At 50.9% G+C, this 9445-nt stretch overlaps 1 protein-coding gene across 1 annotated transcript; it reads right to left on the bottom strand.

Moving 5' to 3' along the window:
* Positions 1-1159: 1159 nt before the first annotated feature.
* Positions 1160-1988, bottom strand: LOC109768390 (dirigent protein 1). Its single transcript, XM_020327112.3, has one exon. The coding sequence runs from the start codon at positions 1879-1881 to the stop codon at positions 1270-1272; it is 612 nt and encodes a 203-aa protein (XP_020182701.1). The 5' UTR covers positions 1882-1988; the 3' UTR covers positions 1160-1269.
* Between the last annotated feature and the right edge of the window lie 7457 nt (positions 1989-9445).

Here is a 9445-nt window from a genome sequence, read left to right as displayed (position 1 = left end):
GATTGCATGTATCTCTGCTGCCAAAAAAATCCAACCCCGCCTCGGCCTCCCTCCTCTCTTCCCCCTCCCCAAAAGCACTGCACATGGTAAGTAGTACTTCTATTATGTTAGATGGTTAGAGGGACAGTGGTATCTTCATCCCACCAGGGTTCAAGTCCTGGTGCTCGCATTATTCCTGGATTTATTTCAGGATTTTCGGCAATGCACTTTCAGTGGGAGGAGACATTCCTGTTGCCGACGAGGGCGTCTACGTTGTCTCCGTAAATCTCAAGATGATATGCCGGCTCGGTCTTTCAAAGGTGCTCATAGGGGTAGGGTGTGCGTGTGTGCGATCATAGGGGGGAGTGTATGCGTCTGTACTGTATTAAAAAAAACTTTAAGATTTAATTTTTTTCCATCAAAAAAATGTTTAGATGTTTTTTGGCGGCTCAGAATTAGCTGCTTCTTGGTCGATTTAATGAGAGCATTAATCAACAAATGTAAAAACAAATTTATTTACTTTGTTATTGTTTTGATCAATAAAATCGAATAAAAAGGCAATTCGAAACAAATGAACTTGAGCATCGTGGAAAAAAGAGCTAGGGTTTCTGCCTCCTGCCGGCGCCGCCGCAGATCCGCTCCTCTCCGGTGGCCCTAGGGCCATGGGGGCGCGGTGGATCTCGGCAAGGGCCGGCGGGAGGGCTCCGTTTTTAGTTGTTTTTTTCAATTTTGTTAGGGTTTGTGTCCTGCTCAGGAAGACGAGACGGCGGCGGCTCCCTGAAGATGGAATAAAGGTCTCCTCGCCTAGACCCCGTTCCGGCGGTGCGTCTAGCACCGTTGGTGGGCATGTGGAGGTGTGTCTCCGGCGGATCTATCTTTGGTGGATTTGCTCGGATCTCGTCGTTGTTCGTCTACGTTCGTGTGTCTTCGAGTTGGATCCTTCTGATCTACGTCATTCTTCATCTACGGCGGTTGCTGTTCTGGTGTGCTGGTCCTACGGGGCCTTAGCACGACGACTTCCCGACTGTCTACTACAACAAGTTGTGCTCGACTCCGGCGATGGAGGGGCGATGACGGCGGCAGCGCCTTCTGCTCGCTTCAGTGCTTGTAGTCGTCGCTAGGTGGTCTACGGATCTGGATGTAATTTTTATTATTTCTGTTATTCGTTGTAGTGCCATGATTGAAGATGAATAGATCGAAAATTTCCTTAAAAAAACAATATGCGTGGGAATCACGAAGACACAGAAGACTCAAACATTGCACTTATTCGAACCCAGCTTTGGAGCTTCACTAAATATTCAAAACGCCGGACTGACGCTGCCCGTTCGGAGCAGCAACAGCGGCCGGCATGGTCGCGTAGACGTCCAGCTCCAGCACCATGTGGTCGCGCGACACCATCCTGGCCGTCCGCCAGAGGACGTGCCCCGTCGCCTTCCGGAACGCGCCCGTGCCGCCGGCGACCGCGAGCTCCCTGACCGCCGCGGAGATGTCGTCCCGGCCCACCACGGCGATGGTGCTGCCGTTATACACGCCGCCCGTGAGCGCCACTGTCATGGACACCATCAGCACGGGCTCCTTGAGGCCCGCCAGCATGTACGACCCCTGCGCGCGACCGACGGCCCGCGATGCCGCGCTGGGGCCTTCCGTCAGCGCGTCGTCGATCACCGTCGTGTCGCCGAAGTGGGCGCCCGGCATGAACGGGTGCGCGGGGCCGGGCCCCTTCACGAGCTGCACCGCCGTCTGGCCCGGGCCGCCGGTGATGTCGTGCATGTAGAAGCGCAGGTGGATCTGCCGGCTCCGCGCGCCAGACGTGGCGGTTGCCATGGCGACGGTCAAAGCAACGAGGAAGAGGACCCGAGGCATCGATGCGATCATAGTGAAGGTAATTGTAGAATGTATCATGTGGAACGATGAATGAATTACTTATGGCTCATGGTAAATATATAGTCGACGATGGTCGCGATGGGCGGCAGCTCGGCCAACCAAGTATTCCTGTTCTACATGGTACAGGGTGACCATTGTGTTGCCATGCGCAGCAGTCTACCATACTTGCGTTACGCAAAGCCAGGTCGCCATGCGTACAAGACATGTATGACCAGGGGCTCTCTGAATCTCCTGCCAGGTTGCTGCTAAGCTACTCAAAGCCAACAATCTAGCAACCAAGTTTGTGAGGAGGAGGCTTTCATCTCACTTTTCCCTTCTGTCTGTTGCTTTCACGATTTCATCCCAGGCGAATTCCTACCCCACTTTTTTGTAGACTTGTCAATTCTAGAAAAGGTTTTCGGCAAAAAGATGTTGGGGAAGTTTAACTTATGTAATCTAGCTCGTGCAATCACCTAAAACAGTAAGCTCCCAGGAAATCCTGTGTTGAGGTGCGTCGAGAGTTTGGACAGCAGGCCTGGTGGGCCTTTTTGTAAGTTGTTGTTTCGCTGTATTTGGGCATAGCATTGCCGCTGCAAGAAAAACCAACGCGGTACAAACTCAACACGTTGTCTCCCGTTGACTTTTCTCGAGGGAGAAGAGAGTCGAATCGAATAGGAAGTCACATAATCTAGCTCGACATGCCATTCAGAATGTAATCGGCCGTCAAGCGCGCCTCCAATTGCTGCGATTGCTGTTGGAACGTCGACTATGTTGGTTCTAAGAAATAAGACATATTTCTTACTCCTTTTGTTAGAAACACCTAGCATAGCATAGATGCACATGCACACTCTGGCCATCTTCACATGCGTGTCTCATCTCATAACATGCCAACTAGTCCAAACCTGGCAACATGCGATCTACTTTCTGAGTTTTCTCGAAACAGGCTTTCGCTCCGCTTTATAGATAAAGCACCAACCGAACAAAGTACACGGTCGAACGATACAAGGTGGAGAGGCAGCCCTCTTACAAAACAGATCTCGAGATAGTCGGATCACGCAGGACACTACGCTACCGAAGAAAAATACAGGGAAGTCTAGATACAACGCCATGCTACGCCCTAGCACACCTAAGCTCCACGACAACGCCCTCAGGAAGAAAGACGGCGCGGAGCGTCGCCACTGCCGAGTTCATAGTGGACATGAGCTTTCGCTCGGAACCCTGGCACGGAGAGAAGATCCACAACGACGTCTTCAAGAAAAAAGCGGCGCCCACGAGCGTCGTCGCCGTCGGCGCAAAAGCACAGAGCTTTCGCTCGGCAACTCACCCTTGCCACACGAGGCCACCAGGGCAACCACGACGATTCTAGACACCCAGATCTGGGCGTCGCCCCAGCGAAGGATTGCGATCCTGAGCCACCTGACGCAACCCCGCGTCGCCCGCACGACCAAGAGGAGAGCCAGCACCGCCGCCATAGTGCCCGCCGGAGAGCTAACCATGCAGCCCACCATCCGGGGCCGCCACCCCGGCATCCATGTCCCGAGTCACCGCCAACCGCCGACCTTACAACGCGCAGCCACGGTGGGACGAATGGGAGGTGTCTCCTTCCGCTCCTAGCCCGGCATCAGCCACCCGGCCTGGGTGAGCGCCCCCACAGTAGGGGGCCACACCTATGTCCCCCGACAATCATCGTCGACTGTGGGGAGCACGGCCTAGTAGCTGCCGACGGCCATAGCCGAGCAAGTCCCGGCCGGTCAAAGCTCGCACGCCGCCACATCCATGGCCAGCACCGTCGATCCGCCCGCAACATAGCAGCAACATGGGCGCCTACTCGGATCGACGCCACAATGAAGCAACAGGAAGATGATCACTAACACGAGGGAAGACCAACGCGGACCAGGTCGGCTCCCGAACCCTGCACTCCGATGGACGCCATCCACCACCACCAACCAGAATCAGCCCCGAGGCCGCCTAGAGGACCGGCCAATCCGTCCAGGACATCCGCGCCGCCCCCACACTAGCCCCCCCCCCCCCAAGAGCCAGCATCCAGGGGGCACACCGCCACCGGAACCACCAGATCCGCGCCACCGGCCGACCCCCACCTCCAGATCCGGCCGGTAGGCCAACTGCACGCCACCTCCCGGGCCAGGAGCTCCGCAGCCGCCGCGCAACGCTCGGGAAGCAGAGCGCCGGTGCGCAGCCACCAGTCGTACGCGCCACCGCATCACGCTCCCCAAGCCGCGCCGCTGGGCCCCGCGGCCGCCCCGCGCCGCCACCCGAGGCGCCGCCCGCGCCAGTCTTCCACGGGCAGAGGAGGGGGAAGGGCCCCGCCACCGTCGCGCCATCCAGGCTTTGCGCGTCAGCGCCTGCCGGCAGCGGCGGGGAGGAGGAGAGGGAGGCGGGGCCAGAGGGCCTGGCGGCTAGGGTCCCCCCTCCCCCCTGTGCGCGCGGGCGCGTCGCGGGGGTCGCCGGGAGGGGGGCGGGGGGTGGATGTGACTGTGCTTTTTCGATTCATTATCACTTCTGAGTTCTCGGCCAGATGAACTCATCAATGTAAAACGGATAGCTAACTGGATAACGCTATGTAAAATAAATCATCAATAAAAAATATTTAACAATTTATACTATTCCAGCTTGAGGTTAAAGATTTTGCTTGCAAGTGATGTCCCTCTCTCTCGGCATAAAGATTTTGCATGCAAGTGCTCTCTCCCCACAAACTTTTTTTCCGCGTTAACGCTACCTACCGGCAAGAAATCCGCCGTCCGTTGTGCGCGTCAAGATGCGTGCGGCTGGAGCCACTTTGTTCTCATTTTATGCTATACAATACGTATACAACACCAATTACAACTAGTGGTCCACATAATTTGTCATTGGCACGCATGCATGCATGGCAGGAATGTAACAATTTGCGCTCTCTCTCTCTCTCTCTCTCTCTCTCTCTCTCTCTCTCTCTCTCTCTCTCTCTCTCTCTCTTAAATCTAACCATTTATTTTATCTTTATTAAACTAAATTGTCCATATCTTTAAATCATAAGTTCCTATTTGATTGTTTATATATATTTGAACTACTAGCGCCAAAGCCTTTAAAATAAGACCAATCTTGGATACATTTCGAACATGTTTAAATTTCAATGTCCCTATTTCACTAGAAAAAAAAAAGAAAAAGGAACTATTTCAATAGATATATGTTAAGGTGTAACACCCCAAAAATTTGACCTTGTTTTATTAATTAAAATTTTACCAGGAAATTAAATTTTTATTTTTATGGATTTCTCCTTTGTTTTCAGAACCCCTCTTCCCTTTAATATTGTGGGTTTTTACCTCAAGTGGAAACTTTCCAAAAATATTTTTGGACTTGTATGCCCTCTTTATAAAAACAATCCTTTATCAGTGGATTTATTTGCATAATTATTTTTCATGAGCTTTATCCTTTTAAAATGATCTTTCATAAATTTGGAGCCCCTTTTTGCACTGCAACCATTTGATAAATGCTTTTAAAATTTTCACCAAAATTTGGGGGTGTCACGTGAGGTGTCCACATCACTTTTATGCAAAAATATCTTTTGGTTATTGGAGATTTTGAGCTCTACATCAATTTTTTCAAATCTGGTCCAGTAGGTATTTTGCACTACAACCCATTTAAATATTGTTCTAAAAAAATTTCCAAGTGTTTGGAGAGGTCAGTTGATGCTCATGATTCAACTTCATGCAAAAACCCAGTGTTGTTCTTTGAAAAATTTGAGTAAATCATCCTCATCTTCATTCTGCCCCAGTTTGGTGATTTGTACTGCAACCCCATTTTATTTTGCTCTAGTGCCCTTGAGCTTTTTCCTACTTATAGTTCTCCTTTCCAAACCCTTAAGTCCAGGAGATTGGACCCATTGGGGTATTTTTGGTGCATGCAATGATAGCCTATAGTTTCTGCCCAAATCTGGTTTTCTCAAAAACTTGCACTATCAACTTCCTGTTTTTGCCAAACTAACCTTGCCACCCTCTTTAGATCCTAAAGAGGCTAGGATCTGGAGAGTTTGGCCACCCCAAGAGTTGCCTAGATGACCATGGCATTCTGTCGAACACCCTGTGTGCAGGAACATTTTTGGCATGTCTCCCGGTTTGCATTGTGGACTTGAGCCCCTGACCCATCCAGCATGTCTACTAACCTCCTAGATGTCCCTAACCCTGGCCTGTTGACTGCCAGCCTCACCCAAGCTCTCTAGCGCGCACTGGCATTTCGTCGAACAACTACTGTGCGTGCTCTGGGCGCGCCCAGAGCGCACGTTTTGCACGCGCGCGCACTGAGTCGCCGCGCCGCACTGCCACCCTCGACGCGTCCCGTCACTGGACCCAGCTCGCCTGCAGAGCCGCGCCACACACTCGCCCTCTCACCAGTACGCTTCAAGCCGCACTGGCGCCCTACAGCGCCACCGCCAGAGCTCCCTTGGCGGCACGCCGGCGTCGGCAGCGGGCTCTGCCGTGGACGGTGCCGCCCAAGCCACCCGCGCACGCCAGCTGCCCCAGGGAACAGCCCGTGCTTATCCTCATGCTCGTCGGCACGCGTTCGTCGCCGCCACGACGCCCTGCAGCTACAGCAACGGCGACCCGTCGTCGATCTTATCCACCGCCGCGGAGCCAGCCCGTCGTGCTATAAAAGGAGGCCCCGTGCTCCTCCGAGCACTCAGGCAACCCCAGTCCACCCCCGTAGTGCTCCCGCAGCCAGCAATCGTCGGGGAAAGTCCTTTCTTCCTCGTCTCCGGCCAGCTCGGTCGCCGCCGCAATCCAGTGCCATTCGTCGCAACCGGAGCTTCCCCCGCCAATCCAACGCCACCAGTAGCCTCCCCTGGTCCTTGCGGAGCTGCCCAACTACCCAACCTCGACCGGAGACCACCGGAGCCCAAAAACCACTTCGCCACCGTAGCCCCCTCCGCCGCGGAGCTCGCCGCCGGCGATTTCTTCCACCCCCGACGACCCAGCGACCACCAAGAGGACCGCCTCGGTCCGGCCAGTCCATCCCCGCCCTCAGATGCCCTCGAGGAGCCGCCGTTCGTCGCCGGCGATCGCCGGAGCCCCGCCCCGTTCGGGCAGAGAGAAAGGAGGGAGAGGAAGAACGGTCAAACCTGACCAGTGGGCCCCCTGGACCCACTGTCAGTGACCCGCGCGGCCGTTCTCTCTGTTTAAATGAAAGCGCAAGATCCAGAGTACGTGTCCCCTACTTCGAAAACGTATTCTCCCCCGCAGCGTTTTCCCTTTTCTGATTTTTTTAAACAGAACTTTGACTGATCTTTGACTGGCTATAACTTTTAAAATAAAACTCCAAATGAGTTGATTCTTTTTCCTACCTCTCTCAAATTTCACCTAGTTTATTTTAAGATTTATTTCAAAAATATTTGAGACAACTTTTTGTACTGTTTTTGAAATGTGTGTTGTTTGAATATTTCTCAAAATAGGATTTTTGGAGAAAAGGCAACCTTCAAAAGTGCACCCCCACATGCATACATTTGAAGGCAAGCATCCTGAACCCTGGCTTAATATTTTTGGATGTTGTGATACGGTCACAACATGACCTTGACTTGGAGCATACGCTATTTTATGTGACGATAAAAATCATATGCATGAGTGCATAGTGGAGTTTTCTTTGCTGTGATAAAGGGATATGTTGGTGATGGTATTCATCCTCGTAAGCTTCCCTTGCATACCGGAAGGAAGCCGGGAAAGTCGTGGTCTTGGGTAGACACGGGCTTGTCCCTAGTACCTCGTCGGGACGAGTATGTCCGGTATGGCATGGTGAGGCTTGACGAGTGGTAAGTCTACCTGTTAATGGAAATATATTTGTTATGCTAATCATGCAGAGAATACTTGAACCTCCTGAGTCGGCCGTAGATCGAGTCTTGTCCAGTAACCCCCATACTTGTTCCGTACTACCGCTTGTCCCTGCCATAGGTAGGGTACGGTTCAGTAAGTTGTCAACCCCTGTCTAGCACACACCGTACAGAGAGGCCGTGATGAGGGTCCCATGGCCATGGATTAAAGCCTTTCATCCAGTCCGGGGGCATGGGTGTTTCCGGTTGGGACCGAGAGGGGAGGCCACCCCTTAGAGCGCACGATATAAATTTGATCCCATGCTACGTCGAGGTTGTAGCCTCCCCACTTAGAGTTTTACTTGACAGGTGTTGTGGGTGATTCCAGACACCGGTAAGTTAAGCTGGTGTGTGCAGGTCAGGCGTGTTTTCAATCAAAAGACCGTAGACGGAATTAGTCCCGATGGACTAAAGAAATCCGTTACCCGTGGGTAAAGAGTACACCCTCTGCAGAGATTATACATCTATTCGAATAGCCGTGTCCATGGTTAAGGACTACAGTCTGGGATAGGTCAAGTGTCGGTCTTCGGAGGAAAAATTGCCAAGCCAGAACCTTGATTATGAACTGTGACACATATGGATCATAATCATTATTATTGTGGACTAACCATTTATTTTATTTGAATTATTGAGTATCCCTGGGACGGTTATACCTCCTGGATATTCACTGTGTTTATTATATATAAGCCCTTTATGTGGTGTCGCTTAGACGCCCGACTGTGGCATGCTTGTTGCTTCTTTTATATATAAGCCCTTTACATGGTGTCGCTCAGACGGCCGACTGTGGCATGCTTGTTGTTTCTTTTATATATAAGCCCTTTATGTGGTGTCGCATAGACGCCCGACTGTGGCATGCTTGTTATTTCTGTTATTTATAAGCCCTTTATGTGGTGTCGCTCAGACGCCCGACTGCGGCATTGTTAATTTATTTGTACCTTTTTGAGGAGTCATTTCAGACACTCGAACTCTACACTCTATTTCTATATTGCATATTCATATTTTACTTGCATGCGTGCATCATGAATTTTGTTTATCTCATGGCTGACGTGATGGTCATAGGATATTTTCGGAGCATGATTACCCCTTGTTATATTATACCCGCGTTCTTGATGTTTGCGAGTACATTCAAACGTACTCACTGGCTTGTCCCTGGCTATTGTCTTGGCCAGATTTCCTTGCGCGGAGAAGAGCGTTGCGACGACAACCCCGGAACCCATGTAAAGGTGATAGCAGCCTCGCGAAGATAGGAGTTATCCTGGTCAGCTGTTCTTGTGGGAAATGGAGTCCCATAGACGCAGATGAACCACAAACCGCTTCCGCCATCAACCACTAGAAACCATGTGTTGTACTCATATGCCACAATGGTCTTGTACTGCATATTTTGTGCCTTGCTTGGATTTCTTGTATCAAGTTGGTGTCTCATCAGCTAACAGTAATCCTGGGGCTGGTGAGCACAACGGCCATTTTCTGGAGAATTAATATCCCGAAAAACCGGTCGTGACATAAGGCAACCTATTTCACTAGAAACATATTTAACCCAAATATGAAACTGAAATGTCAACTTTTTGAAATTGATTATTTTGAAATTTGTAACAGATTATTTCAAAAGAGTGCAAAATGTATCTGAAAAATGTGAAATTGAAATAGATGCGATTTTTGTGAAACGGGCATGTGAAATGTGAAATGTAGATTCTGAATTTTGAAATAGCAACCATAAAAAGTGAAATTATAATGTATCAATGTGAAACTGAT

This window comes from Aegilops tauschii, chromosome 6 (genome assembly GCF_002575655.3).
Source record: "Aegilops tauschii subsp. strangulata cultivar AL8/78 chromosome 6, Aet v6.0, whole genome shotgun sequence".
NCBI classification, from domain to species: Eukaryota; Viridiplantae; Streptophyta; class Magnoliopsida; order Poales; family Poaceae; genus Aegilops; species Aegilops tauschii.
Note: the sequence above shows the minus strand (reverse complement) of the source record. Positions and strands in the feature narration are given on the sequence as shown.